This window comes from Rattus norvegicus, chromosome 18, assembly GCF_021556685.1.
Source record: "Rattus norvegicus strain SHRSP/BbbUtx chromosome 18, alternate assembly SHRSP_T2T, whole genome shotgun sequence".
In the NCBI taxonomy this organism is placed as follows: Eukaryota; Metazoa; Chordata; class Mammalia; order Rodentia; family Muridae; genus Rattus; species Rattus norvegicus.
Window position 1 is genome coordinate 40,096,320 of NC_141551.1, and position 22,211 is coordinate 40,118,530.

The window sequence follows — 22,211 nt, forward strand, 5'->3', positions numbered from 1 at the left end:
TTTGTTTCTGAAGTCTGTGAGAAGCTTTGACAGTGGTATTTAACAAAGCAGCTTCAGCAAGAGGGTGCAGCTTTCGTTTTCCTTCTGACATTTTAGGCAGTCTAGAATCTGATGTGTAACTTGAAATGAGTAACAGCCACTGTGGTATTTGGGAAGAAGTCTATGGAATCTTTTCTAAATTAATGAGCAGGTGATGAACATATTAATTTTTATATATTCCTTTGAAGCATCTCAAGATAAAAATGAGTCAGACGTTTCACTCAATCATCAGCGAACATCTATAAAAAGAGGTCTATATAGCTTATTGCAAAGTGTACTAGAAGATATTGGGTGGATTTTATTTTTGAATTAAATTTTATTAAATTTTATTCTTGAATTAAATTTCTTCAGAGTAAAAGATGAATTATTTGGAAGCTTTCATTTTAAATTCGATGTAGTCATGTACATGTGTTGATATACCCAGCTCTTTTTTGTTGGACAGTTCCCTCACATAGGCCACCGTGGCTTCAAATCCTTTATGTCTGTGATGATGGTGCTTCCCAAAAATAGAGTCTCAGGCATGGACGACCACGCCCTTCTTTCACTGGAATTATTTTTTGTAATAATGCCCCTCACATATGCATTTGTGCATTACCAGCGGCCCTAAAAATTCAACAAATGTCTTCATTCTAAACACTATTTTTCCTATTTTGGAGATACAGAAAGGAAATCACAATGGATAATAAAATGCCTTTGATTTTTACCCACTAAAATTCAGTTCTCAAGCAGAGCCACTGAGAAATTCAAGTCCTGATTTTTCATTCTCTTCTATCAAAGACTAGGACTAAACACATTCTCTCCTTTTCCTTCTTAATCTACTTACTTGTTGTGTGCACGAAAAATTTTTAAATTGCTTAACACACTTGCAAGGAATATCCAGAAGTAAATTATTCACTCAATGGCACGGAACACAAACACACACACTTACAAGCAGATACCAAGTAAGCAACTTTAGGGCAGCGGCTGACTAGAATGTCACGAAATTGGATCCAGCTGAGAATTCCAATTACCTAATGAAAGCGATCCGCTTTCGCTTTAATTTCTTGGTCTAATCTGTTAAACAGTAATCTCCACCAAAAAACCCCACTGAAATCACAATTCAAATTTTAAACATTTAACCAGCCAATTTCATCTTTTATTTCCCCCTTCAGGGAGATAGGACTTTTCATCCTCAGGGAAATACAAACGTAAGGCTGAATAATGGAGGATTAATCAAGAGCCCTCAAAGAGACCTCCTACTGTTTTGTTTGTGTATGGCTCAATAAGGACACACCATGGCAAAATTCAAAGTGTAATTTTTAGTGGTTTATTAGAGAGCGATTAATCATTATGGCTGTTTAAACACCCTGTCCAAGGGCAGCGATTATTCAGTCAGTCATCACCAGGTATTAATTGGCAGTCAGATGACTACCAGCATCAGTCAACCTGCACCAGGCCCCTCGCCCGGCCACTGCAGTCTGGTCTGGACAAGGATGCTTTCAAGGCGTCGGCGCATTAGTGACCCGCCTTTGCTTTGTGTCTGTATTGCAGGTCTGGAGGAAGAGGAAAAACAGAGAAGCCGGCTGTCTGCGGTGGCTAAGCAGCCCCTAGACCCTGAAACAAACCTCCTCTACTCCTCCAAAGTAGCCCTCGGACCTACCCACTCAGGCTGCTGGACCGCCTGAGCGCCAGAGTCCGGGACCTAGCGGCCAGGGGCGCCAGCCCCTCATGTTCGGGAGAACGTGCAAATGTGAGCAGGCGCTCCCGGGGAAAGCCCTCCGCCCCCGCCAGGGGGACCCGGGAAGCCCGAGCGGGCTCCTCCCCGGACGCCGGGGATCCCCTCCTCCGGCCCCGCCCCCCTCCTCCCCCTGCCCCGGCGTCGCGAGGTTAACCCTATCCGCGCCGTGGCGCTCTGGAGTAGGAGCGACAATGCCGCCAATCCCAATTGTGAGACTCGGGGAGTTAGGCGACCGGGACAGCTTCCTGCTCTGGGTCAGATGTGATCCCTCGGTTGCCAAGCCAGGCTTCCGGCACTGGCTTTCTCCCAACGCAGATACATTCTCATAGGCAGTCGCTAAACTTTGTTTTTATTCTCCCCAAAGCCGGTGCCCCCGCATTTACTTGGCTTGCAGCAGCCTGCAGCCCACTCTCAGCACGACGATGGGGGAGACACAGTGGGGAGAGCAGGTGCTGCCTTGCAGCCCTACGAGGCTAGAGGGCGGGAGAGTGGCTTGGGTTTCTCACTGTCTGGGCACCTGCCCCATGACCGGGGTGGCCAGACGTGCTGCAGTGTCCCAGGCAGGTCCTTCGGGTCAGCACGTTCCGTACCAGTCAGGGGGCTGTGGCCGTAGAGCGAGAGCTACCGCTCTCCCTCCCACCTCTGCAGCCCGCCGGTGTGCATGGGGTGGGGTGGGAGGCTCAGTCTTCCTAACCAAGGTCCCGGACGCGGGCGATCCGCAGGTGGCATCCCTGCCCTCAAGTACCCTCATCCTGGCCGAAGCAGGCCTGAGCCCCCAGGGGTTTTCATTCTGCAGGTTCCCCTCCCAACCCCTCTCACACATGCTCCCCTTATCCCCGCGCGCCCCAAACTCAGTCTCGGTCCCTGCAGGTGATGTCATGCCCATTGTTTTGGTGCGCCCAACCAATCGGACTCGCCGCCTGGATTCTACCGGAGCCGGCATGGGCCCTTCCTCGCACCAGCAGCAGGAGTCCCCGCTCCCGACCATAACGCATTGCGCAGGGTGCACCACCGCCTGGTCTCCCTGCAGCTTTAACAGGTCTGACATGGAAACCCCATTGCAGTTCCAGCGCGGCTTCTTCCCAGAGCAGCCGCCGCCACCGCCGCGCTCCTCACACCTGCATTGCCAGCAGCAGCAACAGAGCCAGGACAAACCGTGCGCGCCCTTCGCGCCCCTCCCGCACCCTCACCACCACCCGCACCTCGCGCACCAGCAGCCGGGCAGCGGTGGTAGCAGCCCATGCCTCCGGTGCAACAGCTGCGCCTCCTCCGGTGCCCCGGAGGCGGGGGCGGGGGCGGGGGATAACCTGTCCCTGCTGCTCCGCACCTCATCGCCCGGCGGCGCTTTCCGGACCCGCACCTCCTCGCCGCTGTCGGGCTCTTCGTGCTGTTGCTGCTGCTCGTCGCGCCGGGGCAGCCAGCTCAATGTGAGCGAGCTGACGCCGTCCAGCCATGCCAGTGCGCTCCGGCAGCAGTACGCGCAGCAGCCCGCGTCCGCCTCCCTGTACCACCAGTGCCACAGCCTGCAGCCCGCCGCCAGCCCCACAGGCAGCCTGGGCAGCCTGGGCTCCGGGCCCCCTCTCTCGCACCACCACCACCACCCGCACCCGGCGCACCACCAGCATCACCAACCCCAGGCGCGCCGCGAGAGCAACCCCTTCACCGAAATAGCCATGAGCAGCTGCAGGTACAACGGGGGCGTCATGCGTCCGCTCAGCAACTTGAGCTCGTCCCGCCGGAACCTGCACGAGATGGACTCAGAGGCTCAGCCCCTGCAGCCCCCAGCGTCGGTTGTAGGAGGAGGTGGTGGTGCGTCCTCCCCGTCTGCTGCCGCCGCCGCCTCATCCTCAGCCCCAGAGATCGTGGTGTCTAAGCCGGAGCACAACAATTCTAACAACCTGGCGCTCTACGGAACTGGCGGCGGAGGCAGCACCGGAGGCGGCGGCGGCGGCGGCGGCGGCGGCGGCGGCAGCGGGCATGGCAGCAGCAGCGGCACTAAGTCCAGCAAAAAGAAGAACCAGAACATCGGCTATAAGCTGGGCCATCGGCGTGCCCTGTTTGAGAAGCGCAAGCGGCTCAGCGACTATGCGCTCATCTTCGGCATGTTCGGCATCGTGGTCATGGTCATCGAGACCGAGCTGTCGTGGGGCGCCTACGACAAGGTACCGGCTTTAGCTCCTGAGTACACTCCTGAAGAGGGAGCCAGGTGGTTGGGAACCCCTTGCCTAAGAGATCGCAAGTGTCTCCAGAATCATCAGGCATACCTCCCGGAGCAGCAGAAGCTGCTAGGACGCACACCCATGGTCAGCTGGGCAACTCAGAGAGTTAAGTTCTCCGGGTGCTGCGTGTCCAGCCCTTCCAGGCATGTTAATAAGTTGCTCTTGGAGTCGTTGGGGGAAAGCAAGCATGTTCCTCTCCCGGTGCTCGTGTTTCGGAGGCACCTTTCAACCTAAAGTACTTAAACTCCGGAGCTACTTCTAGGTTTTAGAGAGTCAGGTACCTTGTTTCACTCGTTGGTGGTGCGTAGCTCGCAGCTAAGCTATGAGTTTCCCCTTGCTCCTGGTTCCTCTCACGGGGCCTTATAGCTAAATAATCTGTATCCCAGAGCCAAGATAGATTGTCCCCTTCTCGAGTCCCCTGCGTTGAATTAAATCAAGTCCAGGTGCTCGTGCTCAGAACTGACTCCTTTGGCCTGGAAAGTGATTGAAAGTGCTTCTTTCTTAAAGTGTACCATCTGTGTTGCAGGCGTCGCTGTATTCTTTAGCTCTGAAATGCCTTATCAGTCTCTCCACGATCATCCTGCTTGGTCTGATCATCGTATACCACGCCAGGGAAATACAGGTAACACAGGCTCCACTGTTTTTTTCTGAGTAACCAGAAGCCATGCAGACAGCATAGGAGAAAAGCAAGACAGTAGGGACCTTTTCCAAGCAGCTGTGTCCTTCCTTAAGGTTACAGAAGACACATTGAGGTGTTATCTCAGCACCTGTCCTGTCCTTTCAGAAAGCTAAACAAACAAACGAATCGACAGGGGCATGTAAACAGCCAGACCTTTCTGAGATAGATTTGATAGCGTCTTAAGATTTTTCCCAGCTTCTTTAGGTTGATCCACTTCCACCAGACAAATGTTTATAAAGGAACGATACACACAATCCTGAATCTGTGCAGCAGTGTCTGTTCTTGTTTAAGACACTTTTTAAAAATGAGTAAGTCATTAGGGGAGGAAGCCTTTCCAAACTATTGGCTATAATTATAAGAGAATTAGTTCACCGTTTCTATCAATATGGGAAAGGCACCCTCCTTCTCTTCTAACATGTTTTACAACAGCTTATTTAGTTTGTAAAGCCTACAAGCTACTAGTTTAGTCCGAGCTTTTTAAATGTCACTTGAAAGTTAAAGCCGATGCTGTAGAGCTCTCTGAACAAGAAAATATCTATATTGCTCTATTAGGTTTGACTACTAGTCTCCTTAGTGGTTTTCTCTAACCCACAGTCAAATGTAAGTATTAAAGTTTGGGGCTTTCGATAACTAGAGTCTTTAAAACTAGATTGATATTTTCAGGCTTAGAATTTATAAGTCTGTTTTTGAGCCATCATAAGTCACTGGTAAGATTGGTTGGACTATGAAACCTGTAGGTTTAGACTAGCTTTGAACAGAAAATGTTGAATGGACTTGTCAGGCGGCTTACTGCCAAGTTAGCTTATTTTCAAATTAGCAATTACTGAGTTCACAGGAAAGATAAAAGAGCTCAATTTTAATGACTATCCAGACAGAATAAAGATACAGCTAATTCCAAGATGCGGAGAGGAAAAGGACCTCCTTTTGTTTCCTTGTTTGTTATTGTGTTTTGAAGGGATGCATAGAGAGACAGAGGGTAGAAAGAGTATTTGGTAATGACAGACTAAAGCACACATGGTGGAATTTTTAACATTAGAACAATATATAGATTCTTTAGTGCAGTCCTCAGGACGGTGGCATTTTGAGATTCTTCCAGAGGTCCTCCATGGTACTCTGCTGTGCTTTAAGCCTGAATCACTTTGACTTGACGAGTAAAAGATAAGAAATGATTCTTTGACTTAGTTTCCGAATGCAAACAGTCAGAGGCAATAAGTAGTCTTGCCAGACCAGGTCAGAAGGGGCCGGAAGTAAAAGCAGGCATTGCGCCTTCGCAGCTTCCTCCAGCTTTCCTCCTGAGCCTCTTCACCAAGAGTTCTGTACCGTTGAATGTACTTTCTCCCGGCTTCCCCTCAAAACATAAGAATTCAGTTTATGAATAGGGCTAAGCTCATAATGCTACTCTGAGATTTTATAGGGTCTGAAGAATAGCTTAGAGTGTTTGGCATAGTTAGGTTAAACCATGCTGGAATGAGATACCTTGTCGATTATACGTTGATTGACCTTAAACTTTCCAAGTATTGACTGTTCCCTCTGAGCACATGTAGATAAACAAGCATCCACTGGGATGGGGGTTACTCATATTGTCTTTAAGAGCAAAATGTCCTTTTAAAATCACAAACTTTTAAAAACTTTTAGAGTGAGCTTTTTTGACATTAACTCAGGTATAAAAGGAGTTTCCCAGTTTTACTTATGCATCCCCAAATTTTGATATAGGTTAAGAATTCTAGAAATGTACGGAAAACTAATAAATGCAAGCTATTTTAAGATTCTTTTATGCTTGAAATACTGCCCTCGTTGGCTAATTTGTATAGTTTTATTATGTTGATTAGACAGTCCAACACAAAGAGGAAGGCTGGGACAAGGGTTGGTTCTCTAGAGAATACACACAGCGAATTTATCTACCGTTCATAACTCAAGCATTAAAATGTTAGGTTTTAAAGCTGGGCTTATTTATAATTTATTGCTGCCCCTTACCCTGCCATGCTCACTATGATAACTACAAAATCAAGGCCTGGGTAATAATGTCTAATCATTTTGGGTACAGCTTTTACAAAAATCATTATTTGACCAAGAGAAATTCCTCTCCCAATACTTTTGTCTGCAGTGCTTCTTTAAAAATTAAACAAAATGGGCCTCAGCAGGTAAGAGCACATACTGCTCTTGCAGGCCAAAACTGTGTTGGGTGCCCAGTACCCACATCTGATGCTGCACAGCTGCCTGTAGCTCCAGCTCCAGGGGGTCCTCCGGCCCCAGCATTTTTGTGCATATACCCACACAGACACACATAATTCAAAAATAAGGTCTTTAAAAAAGTTCTTAAATTCTTTTTTACAAAACCAGAAATGAGAAATATACACAGAAACTCTGGACCCACAATCAAGAAGAACCAGGGGAAGGTGGAAGCTTCTCATTTATCCAGTGGACATCATACTTTAGCCTGAAGCTCTGAGAAACTGGGTGGGTGTGGTTATGATCTTTATGGAAAATGAGTAGTTGTGTCTTTTTAGCATTACTCATATCATATGGGGCATATATATCTTTCATATAATTGTTTAGGCTAATAGTCACTTCAGAGTTTAAAGAAATCCAAATATATTAGGAATTCCAAATACATTGATTTATCTTTGAGGTAAGGGAGTGAGTACAGGGAAGGTGCATTTTGGAGCAGGTCCTTGATTGTCCAAGAATGACAGTTTTGTTTGTTTGTTTGTTTGTTTGTTTGTTTTTTGGCATATTAACTATGACGATTAGAGAGTGAGAGCTATCTAGGGCAAGTTACTGGTGCATGATGTCATTTTCCACTGCACTCAAAATAAGTGTTCTGAGGTAGGTCTCAACATCTTGCCTGAGAAATCCTTTACCCAAGCCCAGGGAGGCCCTGACATTTTTACCGAGAACCTTGGAAAGCAAGGCTCAATGTGACCTTTGATAAAATGTTTATACACGATATGGCAACATGAAATGGCTCAGGTGACTCCATGGGTAGAAGGGCTTGGAATAAAATCGTGCAGTGGGGAGGTTTTAGAACACTGCACCATAGTGCATTTCAGCTTTGGGGTCATTTTTTCAGTACCACAGACAGCTCAAGGCATACCCTACACTTATAGTTCTTTCACTAATTACTTTCATTCCTTGCAACCAAAACTGAAATTACTGTCTTTTGTTTTCTTTTGTTTTTTGTCAGAATGCTTATATAGAATTCAACAGAGTAGGAGAATATATCTAACTAAGTAGATATTGGACTTTTTCAAGTGTATATTTGGGTTTTCTTTCTGCATCAATCAGCAAATCCAGACACCCCTCCCCCAGGTTCAAGAATAAAGCACATATATAAATACACTTTAACACATGCCTATGTGACTACCATCTTTTGACAAATGCAATTGACTATAAGGAATGTTATTTATTCAGTTTGAAATTTATTTTTTTGTGTGTGATACTAAATCAATAGCTTTCTACCTCATGTCTCCAGAAACAAAAGCAGAAGCATGATTTTTCAGAGACATTTCTTTTTGTCCTCATCCCTGCATTAGGGCTGGAGATACATTTTTTAACAGAATAAAGATAAATGAAAATCTTATCCTTCAGAAGTTTTGAATTTGGATTTCATTTAATCTTCTTAACTTTTTATCTTCATCTTTTTTTGTTCCTCATGGCAACAACTTGAGTACAAAAACACGTTGTTTAGTATTTTTATACTTGCCACAGCAAGATTGGAAAATGGGAAAGAAAGCCCCTTGGAGTGCTAAATGGTCTCTCTGGGTCTTATGGAACTCAGAAAACTGGCAGGCCCTCTACAGTAAATTGGAAAGTATTTTTATTTTGGTAATATAATTACATGATAAATAGCACATTTAGCTTTCCAAAGCTCATTTGTAATGGAACTCCTATGCATTTCTTCCAGGTTTGTTGTTTTCAGAGACAGATTATGTAGTTCTATAAGGGGAAATATTGGAATTAAGTGTTCTTTTCACTTGTAAACCATGGCCCCATAGAGGAGGAGGGCTTGCTGAGGATGGGATCTCAGTGGCCTGCCTGTCTCTTGGACAGCTAGGCAAGGTTGACTTCTCACTGGCTGGTAGGCTCTGTGTGCTTCCTGCAATAGAGGAGAGACGTTAGCTTTCTCACTTCTCCAGGGAGAAGGCTGATGCTCCCAGACCTAAAAACACTGCACATAGTTATTGTTGTTTTTAAAAAGTAACAAGCACATAATTCAAATGGCACAGAAGGCTCCAGAAAATCTGGGAAGTTACATTCTATGTACACTCAGCCTGTTTCTCAGAGTTAACCACTCTGTGTTATGTATCCTTTCAGGTGCATAAAATCAAATATTTAGATGTAGCTATATTCATATATAGCTTGCTTTTATTTCTTAATACATTCCCGAGGTGTTTCCTTCTCATCAGCACCTAGTAACCTGGCTCACTCTTCTCTTGTAGATGGGTCCTTTACTATTTTATGAAGTTCTGTGCATTGCTTTGTCAGCCCTGTGATGAGTGCTGATGGAGCTTTTAAAAAATGTTATATATATTTTAATATATGTGATGTACATAGTATATGCACGTTGTATATTTATATGTAGTATATAATAGGATAATAATGTATCTATATTATTGTTATGTGTTTATAGATAGATAGATAGATAGATAGATAGATAGATAGATAGATACAGGAGAGTTATAGATTTCATCAGTAATATTGCTGATTCAATATTAATAGAAGAGGTATAGCTCAGTGCCCAGCATTGACAAGATTTTATGTTTGAATCTTAGTACCAAAACTCCCTTTAGAAAGACTAGGCCCTCCATGTCTATATTCTCGAATGTTATTATTCCTCCATAACATGCCTAATAGTTTGAATGAGGTTTTGGAAAGTTTAAGAAGGCTAAAAAGTTAGAAATTATCTTAGATTCACATTAGGGACTGTTGTGTCTACGAAGTAGATGGAAGCTGTAGCTACAGGGGGACTATTCGGTTCCATAGATGCTGGGGTGGGAAGCTCACTCACTCTATCATGTTATTAGCAGCTCAGTGACTGATTCTCTATCGCCCATAACCTCCCCATCAGTGATGATGGCACTCAGAAGCCTTTTGACCATGTGCATACTGTAGTAACGAAATCACTCAGGACTCATTCTTTCCTCCTGCCTGTGTAAAGCCCTCTGCATTATTAATGGTTGTGGCACTAAATAAAGTGAGCCTGGTATGTTTACAGAGCAGCATCACAAATGAATGGAGAGTAGAGCTTCAGGTTTACCTCTGGTGGCTTGGCCTGACCATCTGTCCCATTTATGGGCCACTTTGTGTGTAGGAGGAAGGAAGGGGCCCTGGGCACTGTCATCATCCCAGACCACATTTGGCAGAGTAGGCTAAGGAAGCATGTGTTGATTTAATGCCAGAGGAATCACATTTGATCAGAAAGTGGGTTTATGGGAGTCTTTTAGAGAGAATTTCTTCTTGTAAAGGGAATAATACGTTATTTGTTATTTTGAAAGTACATTAAGCTGCTTACAGGAAGGGGACTAATAGTCATCTTTTAGCCCCTTATCCTACCCACCCTGAGAACATCCATCATGACATCTTAATAGAAATATTTCGTCAATTGCTATGTGTCAATTGCATTATTCCTGGCAGGCTGTGTGTTCTATCATTAAACAACAGTTTTAGATGTTTGGAGAGGCTGGACAGTTTTCTTTGTGTTAAAGTGAAGTCTGCTTTTATTCATTCTCCCATAATCAACACATGGCAGTTTTCTAATCAGGCACACTAGTATATGTCTGTTATACCAGGGGACTCCAACAGAAAGATTACTGTTGAATTCAAGGACAGTCTGCACCACATAGTGACTTTAAGTCTAGTTTGGGATACACAGAAAATTCCTGTCTCAAAATACAGAAGAAAAAATGCATAAAACAACAATAATCAAAAGTGAGCTTTTCAAAATACAATGGTAAGGAATATGGAAAGGCCCTTCTCTTATAGAGCTGACACTCAAAGGAAGTGAAGCAAGGAGAAAATAGAAACATTAATTAAATAAAAAAAATCCTTGCACGTCTGGTAAAAGCCACAATGAAGATTTAAAGATGCTGTGGACAGAAAGATGAGGGAGGACTCTCTAAGGAGGTAGCATTTAAACTGTCACCCAGGGGGAAGGAAGCAGCCGGTATCGAGTCCGTGTTCGTAAAGGCCTGTGAAAGGCCTAAGGAATAGGAGGAGTAACCTGTGCTAAGTAAATCACTGTAGCCCAGTGGAATGGTACTATACAAGATCTGAAGGAGTACAAGGACCTGTTCTGGAACCTTCACAAAGCCATGGTAAGGATTTTTAGTACAGTTGTCAAATCATTGAAGTGTTTAAAATAGAGGAGACTCATGTTCTAACTTAATGTTCCAGGAGGATTGTTTTATTTTACATTGAGGGAATGGGCCAGGAGCCTGAGTGGCAGTCTTCAGTGAGGTTTGCAAGCAGGATAAACTCATTCATGGGTCTGAGGTATCTGCTAGGCAAGGGCCAATGCAGAGATCACTCCTGGGGCTCTCTCTAGGAAAGTTGAGTTCACGGTATAGAAAAGGAAAGATTAGCTAGAACTCGTGGTGCACTCTTGGGATCCTAGAGGCTGAGGCAGGAGGATCCCAAGTTTGAGTCCTACCTGTATTATGTGTAAGAGTTAGATCCCAGCCTAGGCAACTTAACTACAAAAATGTATTTTTTACAAGAGCAGACTGGGAATTATTCTCAACAATAGCATAATTGCTTGACCAGCATCCCTAGCACCTTGATTCAGTGCTCCCGTAGAAAACTAACAGCGAAAAACAAAACAACAAACAAAATCCAAAGATTCACAGTGAAGGATAGGATATGGAATCGGTGCTATATATTTGAAGCTATTCTGATTTATAGACATACATATATCTCTATCTATCATCTATCTATCTATACACACACACACACACACACACACACACATCTATATGAGAATCTGAAGTTTGGGAGAAAGGTCTGGATTGGGAATTGAATTTAGACATCATCAACATAGACTTTTTAAGCCCACAGGAACTGATGAAATCACTGAGAGAGAACAGTAAAATGAGAAGGCTGGGAGGCGATCAGATCATTTTCCGACACCTGGAGGTTGAATAAAGAAGGACCTAGGGAAAAAAAAAAAAGAGAAAGAGAAAGAGAAAGAGCTGCCTTTGTGGAGGAGGGAGAGACGGGTGCTAGAAGCAGAGGAGCACTTTGCACCCGGTTGAATTGCTCAGGTCTGTTAATTGGGGAGCAGGCATGCTTTTTAGATTTGGCAAGTTGAAGGTCATTGCTGACCTTGTTTGCAGTTGCGGAGGAGCGATAAAGATGGCAAACTGTAATTTCCAGCATAGCAGAATAAATTGACTCTTTCACATTTAAACATTGCCTAGGTCCCTTTAAATACCCTCCCAATTAACCAGTTCTGGCTTTGCTTTTTGAATATTCCTCATCAGGCTTTGCATGCCCCTGATCACATTTTTCTGGATGTAGTCCATTTAGGTGAACTTATTCTGCAAGCAAGGTCAGAAATGCCCCAGTGTATCCAGTCAGGATCACCAAAACAGTACCCCTGTTTTGTTGGCCATCACTGACCTCAAGTGGTCATGCTTCACGGAAACTGTTGCCACGTGACACTTACAAAACTCATTATTGGATGAAATGATTGGCTTTATATTTTCAGATGTTGTTAAGTAGTGTGTTATCTCATGGCAGTGTCTTAGCTTTTCAGTACTGTTTGAGAAAGAATGCTGGTGTTTATATGACACACACTTCTTCAGGTTCAGAACGGCTTGTGGAGTTTGCCTGGCTACAGTGCCCATGCTGGGGCTCTGTTCTCTTGTAGCATTGGGTCCCTACCAGCACTGGTTCTTACCCAGACTGCGTGCCTGCCACTGACCTGTGTACTTCCTTTGTCCTAGTTTTGAACTGGCAGTCAAGAGCATACCTTTGAAATCCATGTCCATAACATGGGAGAGCCAAGGCTAAGGTCTAGAATTAGGCCTCATTTTGTTGCATACCACCTGCTTGTTCATTAAGTAACACAGCTCTGGGTGTCTTGCCTATTAACCACCCCCTGATTTCTCTACTTTTGCTCCAGGAATATCAGAAGAACTTATGTGTTCTCTTGCTGAAAGCCACATATTTTAAGGGAATTGCAATGTCATAATAGCCCAGTCTATTAAGGATGTCCAAGGACACTGGGATGATTTGCTTCTAATTTTAAGCATTAGCATATGTTTCATGACCTAATGCCTCTTGTCTTAGAAATGTGGTCCGTTTTTCTCTAGACGGTAAAATTAATAACTGCTCACATGTTGGAAAACTATAAAGCATAGGAAAATATAAAAAGAGCTGCAAATCAGTCATCCCATCACTTCAAGGGTAGTTTTTCCCACTGAATGGGGCTTATGTAGAGTAGATGGGGATACATTGGCTACACAGTTCTATAAAAGAAATAAGTTCCTTGATGCATTTTTCATGCTATTTCTATGCCAAGACATGTTCTCAATAGCTGTGTTTTCTCGTATAGCTGTGATCAGTTGAATTATTTTTCCTGATTTTTGGATCCTTAAAAAAATAAAATCAAGCACATTTTTAAAACTGTTTTCCCTAATACCCTTGTAAATAAACTTACTTTGAGTATCTCCAGTGATTTCCTAAGGATCGGCTACCAAGAGACCAGTTATCCAGTTAAACGATGTGATTTCAAACAGCTCTGGTTTATAGAATAATCCTCTCAAAAGTTTCTGTCACTTTTTTATTATTACTGGAAATACTTACGAATGACTTTTTTAAGTACCAGCTTGCCATGATCTATGTTGTGGCCCAATGTACCAGCAAAGCTTTTGAGTATTGTGTATAAGACTAGTATGTGCCTCAACGCCCTCCCCCCAAATTATAGTTTTGAATTTTTTTCTTAATAAACCTGCCCACTGAACAGAACGATCTGATCTGTTTTGGGTTGTTTACAGTTTTTGCAACACAGCCTCCTGGCTTTGTGTCCCGCCTCTGGAGTCAGTCAGTCTGGATTCCCTCCAGGTTCTATCACTAATTAGCTGTGTGACCTTGGACAAGTTGCTGAATTTCTCTGAGGTTGTGCTTCCTTGCCAGTCAAAAGGGGGTGACAGAGTACCTGCCTCTCTGGGCTGTGAGGAACATTATTAAAGACTTCTTCTGTCTAAGTGGATTTCATTCAGATTCTTGTTGTGAGGGAATCCTCTGTCTGAGGAAAAATGCAAGCATGTCTTTTGAGGTTGGGGTTTCCTGTCTTCAAATGAGTAGGAGGAACAGTTCTGATCCACCCTTGGCTTGGCTTCCTGCTGGAAACATAGCTCTTTCTACACTGAGTTAACTCCTTCAGATCTTGCACATCTTACTCCATCTTCCTCAACACTAATTAGGACCCTAGTGACTTAACAGAGTTAAGCAGGCACTCTGAAAAGTCTGCATAGGGAGTAATTTGGATAATGGAAAATTCTGGCATTAAACCCCCTGCTGGAAGGATACACTTAGAAAACAGCCCTAGGCAAACATGTAAACTTCAGCAATCCCTAGTACTTGGGTCTGTAGTCACTGTGAGTCCACAGTTTATTTAAATTAAGGGAGCCCCACCCCCACCCCCACCCCCACCCCCAGCAATCACTACACCAACTTTACTTTCAGCAAGTATTTTATATAGTGGTTCACCACCAGCTAAGACATCCTTGGAGTACAGTGGTCTGAAAGAATAGGAGAATCTTCTGGTGAAACATGACCAATGATACCTCAAAATTTGCCCTCTCCTCTTTGGCAATTGATTTACTTTTAACCAGGGAACTTGATTCATTACAAACATTCATCAGCTGAGTGTTTATTATGCCAGACTCTGGTTTTGAGGATTGCACATTTCTTGGTTTAGTTTGGGACTTTAATTTTTAATTCATGGGGCACCTTGGGGGTTTAAACTTTGTGAAGTTGAAACTTCCAACGGGTAGACAAGAGTTCCCAGTTAAATTTATGCAAAAGATATTTCCCCTTTGCCTTCTTTCTTTTTTCTCCATCTTTATTAACTTGGGTATTTCTTATTTACATTTCGATTGTTATTCCCTTTCCTGGTTTCCCCACCAACAACCCCCTAAGCCCTCACCCCCCTTCTCTATGGGTGTTCCCCTTCCCATCCTCCCACCATTACCGCCCTCCTCCCAACAACCACACTCACAGGGGTTCAGTCTTGGCAGGACCAAGGGCTTCCCCTTCCACTAGTGCATTTACTAAGCTGCCTACATTGCTACCTATGTAGTTGGGGTCCATATATAGCCTTTGGGTAGTGGCTTAGTACCTGGAAGCTCTGGTTGTTTGGCATTGTTATTCATATGGGGTCTCCAGCCCATTCAAGCTCTTTCAGTCCTTTCCCAGATTCCTTCATCAGGGGACCCATTCTCAGTTCAGTGGTTTGCTGCTGGCATTCCCCTCTGTTTTTCCTGTATTCTGGCTGTGTCTCTCAGGAGAGATCTACATCCAGTTCCTGTCAGCCTGCATTTCTTTGCTTCATCCATCTTATCTAGTTTAGTGACTGTATATGTATGGGCCACATGTGGGGCAGGCTCTAAATGGGTGTTCCTTCTGCCTCTGTTCTACACTTTGCCTCCCTATTCCCTCCCAAGGGTATACTTGTTCCCCTTTTAAAGAAGGAGTGAAGCATTTGCATTTTGGTCATCCTGATTCAGTTTCATGTGTTCTGTGTATCTAGGGTAATTTGAGCATTTGGGCTAATATCACCTTATCAATGAATGCATACCATGTGTGTTTTTCTGTGATTGGGTTACCTCACTCAGGATGATATTTTCCAGTTCCATCCATTTGCCTATGAATTTTATAAAGTCATTGCTTTTGATAGCTGAGTAGTATACCATTGTGTAGATGTTACACATTTTCTGTATCCATTCCTCTGTTGAAGGGCATCTGGGTTCTTTCCAGCTTCTGGCTATTATAAATAAGGCTGCTATGAACATAGTGGAGCACGTGTCTTTGTTATATGTTGGGGCATGTTTTGGGTATATGCCAAAGAGAGGTATAGCTGGGTCCTCAGGTAGTTCAATGTCCAATTTTCTGAGGAACCTCCAGACTGAATTCCAGAATGGTTGTACCAGTCTGCAATCCCACCAAAGATAGAGCAGTGTTCCTCTTTCTCGACATCCTTGCCAGCATCTGCTGTCACCAGGGTTTTTTATCTTAGCCATTCTGACTGGTGTGAGGTGTAATCTCAGGGTTGTTTTGATTTGCATTTTCCTTATGACTGAAGATGGTGAACATTTCTCTAGGTGTTTCTCAGCCATTTGGCATTCCTCAGCTGTGAATTCTTTGTTTAGCTCTAAACCCTATTTTTTTAATAGGGTTAATTGTCTCCCTGCAGTCTAACTTCTTGTGTTCTTTGTATATTTTGGATATAAGCCCTCTATCAGTTGTAGGATTGGTAAAGATATTTCCCAATCTGTTGGATGCCATTTTGTCCTAACAACAGTGTTCTTTGCCTTACAGAAGCTTTGCAGTTTTATGAGATCCCATTTGTCGATTCTTGATCTTAGAGAATAAGCCATTGGTATTTTGTTCAGGAAATTTTCTCCAGTGCCCATGTGTTGGAGGTTCTTCCCCACTTTTTCTTCTATTAGTTTGAGCATATCGGGTTTGATGTGGAGGTCCTGGATCCACTTGGACTTAAGCTTTGTACAGGGTGATAAGAATGGATCAATCTGCATTCTTCTACATGCTGACCTCCAGTTGAACCAGCACCATTTGCTGAAAATGCTATATTTTTTCCATTGGATGGTTTTGGCTCCTTTGTCAAAAATCAAATGACCATAGGTGTGTGGGTTCATTTCTGGGTCTTCAATTCTATTCCACTGGTCTATCTGTCTGTCTCTGTACCAATAACATGCAGTTTTTTATCACTATTGCTCTGTAATACTGCTTGAGTTCAGGGATTGTGATTCCCCCAGATGTCCTTTTACTGTTGAGGATAGTTTTAGCTATCCTGGGTTTTTTTGTTATTCCACAGGAATTTGCAAATTTTTCTGTCTAACTCTCTGAAGAATTGGGTTGGAATTTTGAGGGGGATTGCATTGAATCTGTAGATTGCTTTTGGTAAATGGCCATTTTTACTACATTAATCCTGCCAATCCATGAGCATGGGAGATCTTTCCATCTTCTGAGGTCTTCTTCAATTTCTTTCTTCAGAGGCTTGAAGTTCTTATCATACAGATCTTTCACTTGCTTGCTTAAAGTCACACCGAGGTATTTTATATTATTTGAGACTATTTTGAAGGGTGTCGTTTCCCTTATTTCTTTCTCGGCTTATTTCTCTTTTGTGTAGAGGAAGGCTACTGATTTATTTGAGTTAATTTCATACCCAGTCATTTTGCTGAAGGTGTTTATCAGGTTTAGTAGTTTTTGGTGGAACTTATGGGATCACTTAAATATACAATCATATCATCTGCAAATACTGATATTTTGACTTGTTCCTTTCAATCTGTATATCTTTGATCTCCTTTTGTTCTCTGATTGCTCTGGCTAGGACTTCGAGAACTATATTGAATAAGTAGGAAGAGAGTGGGCAGCCTTGTCTAGTCCCTAATTTTGGAGGGATTGATTCAAGTTTCTCTCCATTTAGTTTAATATTAGCTACTGGTTTGCTGTATATGGCTTTTACTTTGGTTAGGTATGGGCCTTGAATTCCTATTCTTTCCAGGACTTTTATCATGAAGGGGTGTTGAGTTTTCTCAAATGCTTTCTCAGCATCTAATGAAATGATCCTGTGGTTTTTGTTCTTTCAGTTTGTTTATATAATGGATTACTTTGATGGTTTTCCATACATTAAACCATCCCTGCATGCCTGAGATGAATCCTACTTGATCGTGGTGGATGATTGTTTTGATGTGCTCTTGGATTTGGTTTGCCAGAATTTTATTGAGTATTTTTGGTCGATATTCATAATGGAAATTGGTCTGAAGTTCTCTTTCTTTGTTAGGTCTTTGTGTGGTTTAGGTATAAGAGTAATTGTGGCTTCATTGAAGGAATTCGGTAGCACTCCATCTGTTTCAATTTTGTGGAATAATTTGGATAGTACTAGTATGAGGTCTTCTATGAAGGTCTGATAGAATTCTGCACTGAACCCATCTGGACCTGGGCTCTTTTTGGTTGGGAGACTGTTAATGATTGCTTCTATTTCTTTAGGAGTTATGGGGTTGTTTAAATGATTTGTTCCTGATTTAGCTTGGCTACCTGGTGTCTGTCTAGCAAATTGTCCTTTTCCTCCAGATTTTCAAGTTTTGTTGAATATAGGCTTTTGTAGTAGGATCTGATGATTTTTTTGAATTTCCAATGGCTTTGTTGTTATGCCTCCCTTTTCATTTCTGATTTTGTTAATTTGGACACACTGTCTGTGTCCTCTGGTTAGTCTGGCTAAGGGTTTATCTATCTTGTTGATTTTCTCAAAGAATCAGTTTTTGTTCTATTGATTCTTTGTATAGTCCTTTTTGTTTCTACTTGGCTGATTTCAGCTCTGAGTTTGATTATTTCCTGTCTTCTACTCCCCCTGGGTTTGTTTGCTTCTTTTTGTTCTAGAGCTTTTAGGTGTGCTGTCAAGCTGCTGATATATGCTCTCTCCTGTTTCTTTCTGCAGGCACTCAGAGCTATGAGTTTTCCTCTTAGCTTTGCTTTCATAGTGTCCCATAAGTTTGGGTATGTTGTACCTTCATTTTCATTAAATTCTAAGAAGTCTTTAATTTCTTTCTTTATTTCTTTCTTGACCAGGTTATCATTGAGTAGAGCATTACTCAACATCCATGTATATGTGGGCATTCTTTCCTTACTGTTATTGAAGAACAGCTTTACGTGGTAGTCTGATAGGAAGCATTGGATTATTTCTATCTTTCTGTATCTGTTGAGGTCTGTTTTATGGCCGATTATATGGTCAGTTTTGGAGAAAGTATGATGAGGTGGTGAGAAGAAGGTATATCCTTTTGTTTTAGGATAGAATGTTCAATAAATACCTGTGGAATCCTTTTAGTTCATGACTTCTCTTAGTCTGTCTATGTCTCTGTTTAATTTCTGTTTCCATGATCTTTCCATTGATGAGAGTGGAGTGTTGAAATCTCTTACTATTATTGTGTAAGGTGATACGTGTGCTTTGAGTTTTAATAAGGTTTCCTTTATGTATGTAGGTGCCCTTGTATTTGGAGCATAGATATTTAGGATTAAGAGTTCACCTTGGTGGATTTTTCCTTTGATGAATATGAAGTGTCCTGCCTTATCTTTTTTGGTTGAACATCAATTTTATTCAGTAGTAGAATGGCTACTCCAGCTTGCTTCTTCAGACCATTTGCTTGAAAAGTTGTTTTCCAGCCCTGTACTCTGAGATATTGTCTGTCTTTGTCTCTGAGGTGTGTTTCCTGTAGGCAGCAAAATGTTGGGTCCTCATTGTGTATCCAGTTTGTTAATCTGAGGGTTTTTTGGGGGGAATTGAGTTCATTGATGTTTTGAGATATTAAGGAATAGTGATTGTTGGTTCCTGTTATTGTTTGTTTGGATGTGAGATTATGTTTGTGTTGCCTTCTCTTTGTTTTCTTGCAAACCGATTAGTTTCTTGCTTTGTCTAGGGTGTAGCTTGACTCCTTGTGTTGAGCTTTACCATTTATTATCCTTTGTAGGGCTGGATTTGTAGAAAGATATTGTGTGAATTTGATTTTATCATGGAATATCTTGGTTTCTCCATCTGTGTTAATTGAGAGCTTTGCTGGATACAGTAACCTGGGCTGGCATTTTTGTTCTCTTAGGCTCTTTATGACATCTGTCCAGGATCTTCTGGCATTCATACTCTATGGTGAGAAGTCTGGTGTAATTCTGATAGGTCTGCCTTTATATGTTACTTGACCCTTTTCCCTTACTGCTTTTAATATTCTTTCTTCGTTTTGTGCATTTGGTGTTTTGACTATTATGTGACGGGAGGAGTTTCTTTTCTGGTTCTATCTATGTGGAGTTCTGTAGGCTTCTTGTATGTTCATGGTCATCTCTTTCTTTAGGTTATGGAAGTTTTCTTCTATGATTTTTGTCGAAGATATTTACTGGTCCTTTGAGTTGGGAGTGTTCACTCTCTTCTATACCTATTATGCTTAGGTTTGATCTTCTCATTGTGTCCTGGATTTTCTGTATGTTTTGGGCCAGTATCTTTTTCCGTTTTACATTATCTTTGACAGTTGTGTCTATGATTTCTATGGAATCTTCTGCTCCTGAAATTCCCTCTTCTATCTCTTGCATTCTGTTGGTGATGCTTGTATCTACCACTCCTTGTCTCTTCCTTTGGTTTTATATATTCAGTGTTGTCTCCCTTTGTGCTTTCTTTATTGCTTCTATTTCCATTTTTAATTCCTTCACCTGTTTGATTGTGTTTTCCTGGAATTCTTTCAGGGATTTTTGTGATTCCTCTCTATAGGCTTCTGCTTGTTTGTGTTTTCCTGCATTTCTCTAAGGGAGTTCTTTATATCTTTCTTGAAGTCCTCCATCATCATGATCAAATGTGATTTTAAATCTAGATCTTGCTTTTCTGGTATGTTTGATATTCAGTTTTTGCTTTGGTGGTAGAATTGGGCTCTGATGATGCCATGTATTCTTGGTTTTTGTTGCTTGGGTTCCTGCTCTTCTTCTTGCCATCACGTTGTCTCTGGTGTTACCTTGTTTCTGCTATTTCTGACAATGGCTAGACCTTCCTATAGGCCTGTGTGTCAGGCGGGCTGTAGACTTGTTTTCCTGTTCTCTTTTAGCCAGTTATGGGCACAGAGTGTTCTCCTTTCATGCATGTCGTCGTCCCTGTCTACTTGTAATCAGGTGTTCCTGTGGGCGTGTGTACTCAGTCCACCAGGATGGTCACTTGGAGCTGGAAAGTTGGTCTTGCCTCTGGTATCGGGCCTGGAGTCGCTTCTCAGATCCATGTTTCAGCTTTCCATGAGGGCAGCAACCAGAAGGGCCTGCCTTGCCTTTGCTAGGGATCCTGTGCACAGGGGGCCCAGATGGCGCTAGGTGTTTTCCTCTAGCGTCAGAAATGTTGGCAGAGAGTAGTCTCCTCTGGCTTCCCAGGTGTGTCTGCCTCTCTGAAGGTCTAGCTCTCCCTCCCATGGGATTTGGGTGCAGGGAGCTGTTTGAGTGGGTCCCTTCAGATCTGGGCAGTGTCTCTCCTTTGCCTTCTTAAATACTCTGAGCACCTTCACCTAATTATGTATTTATTTGTAGTGGTTGCCTTGTGTCACAATGAGATTGTTAATTTGTCTGTTTGGATATGTGTATGAGGCTTTTACTGTTTAGTTACTTGGGTATTCTTCCTCTGTCAGGAGCTATTCAATTCCAAGTAAAGCCTAATAAGTGTTTACATATTAGTTTTGGCACAAGTATTATGCACTTTTAGGAGATCGTGTGTTTATTATGGGTTTGACCTTGAATAAAAATGCTTTCCTTAAAACTGTATGTTGCTATGATAGTTAAATACTTCATGAGTACTGACTTTTAAGCTATTAATATTTTTACTGAATAGTTGGGGGGGTTGTCCATGAATTGAATTTATGTTTTATGGTTACAGATTATTAACATCCTGAAAAATTATTATTGGCCTGTGTATGTGCTGACTAGTATTAATTGTTAACTTGACATATCGTGCAAGAAAGTACTTCAGTTGAAGAATTGCCTGAATCAGATTAGCTTGTGGCTCTTTCTCAGGCTAATTGTTTTGATTGCTAGTTGACATAGGAGGATTCAGCCCATTGTGGGCAGTACCATACCTAGGCAGGGGTCCTGGACTGTATAAGAAAACTGACTGGGCATGGGGTAGAGAACAGCCAGTGAAGAACATCGTGTAATGGTTTCTGCTTGAGTTCCTACCCTGACTTCCCTCAGTGATGGACTGACATATAGACTTATAACTGCCATAAATCCTTTCCTCCCTAGTTGTTTATCACAGCCACAGGAAAGCAAGCTAGAACAACCTATTAATGTTGAGATTGCATGCATTTAAAGTAAAATATAAAACTGAACAGCGTGGAATTTGTTATGCTTTTCAGTATCTGATACTGAAATATGCAAATATCGACTCAACCAAGTCTTATGATAGGAAATTCAATCTATGTGGAGTTAGCTATGAAGTTTTGACATTGGAGTTACTGACTTTTCAAAGCTTGCAACAGGTAGCTTTTCATAAGGGAAATGAATCTCATCCTTCAAAGTTCTCATATCAAAGAACAAAAGTTGTTCCCTGACCTTTGAGTTAAAACATCTGAAAAGGCACATATACACCCAAGCATACAGATGTCTATTTACATCCACATGTACATATATACAAATGTATATTTTCACACACATATATTCTGCATGTTGTTGCTTTAAACTTTAGCCAACAGCTTCTGAGTGTTGGTATTATTGTGAATTTCTATGCTGTGAAAATATTTTGAATTAAGTTTTTATGTTTTCCTCATTAGTATTTTAATCAAGTACTTAACTATTCTTGGCAATATCA

At 42.4% G+C, this 22,211-nt stretch overlaps 1 protein-coding gene across 6 annotated transcripts in view; it reads left to right on the top strand.

Annotated features, from left to right (window-relative positions):
* The window catches only part of Kcnn2 (potassium calcium-activated channel subfamily N member 2), a 440,314-nt gene that overhangs the window by 292,781 nt on the left and 125,322 nt on the right, over positions 1-22,211 (top strand). For 4 of the 6 annotated variants that reach the window (XM_087593292.1, XM_087593294.1, XM_087593291.1 and 1 more), the window contains 3 exons: positions 1,570-1,768; positions 2,627-3,918; positions 4,502-4,597. In XM_087593292.1, coding sequence (XP_087449418.1) covers positions 1,747-1,768; positions 2,627-3,918; positions 4,502-4,597 — 1,410 coding nt within the window. In that variant the 5' untranslated portion in view covers positions 1,570-1,746. Of the gene's footprint in view, positions 1-1,569; positions 1,769-2,626; positions 3,919-4,501; positions 4,598-22,211 lie in introns of those variants that run through there. The other 2 variants (NM_001309404.1, NM_019314.2) reach the window with 1 other exon arrangement.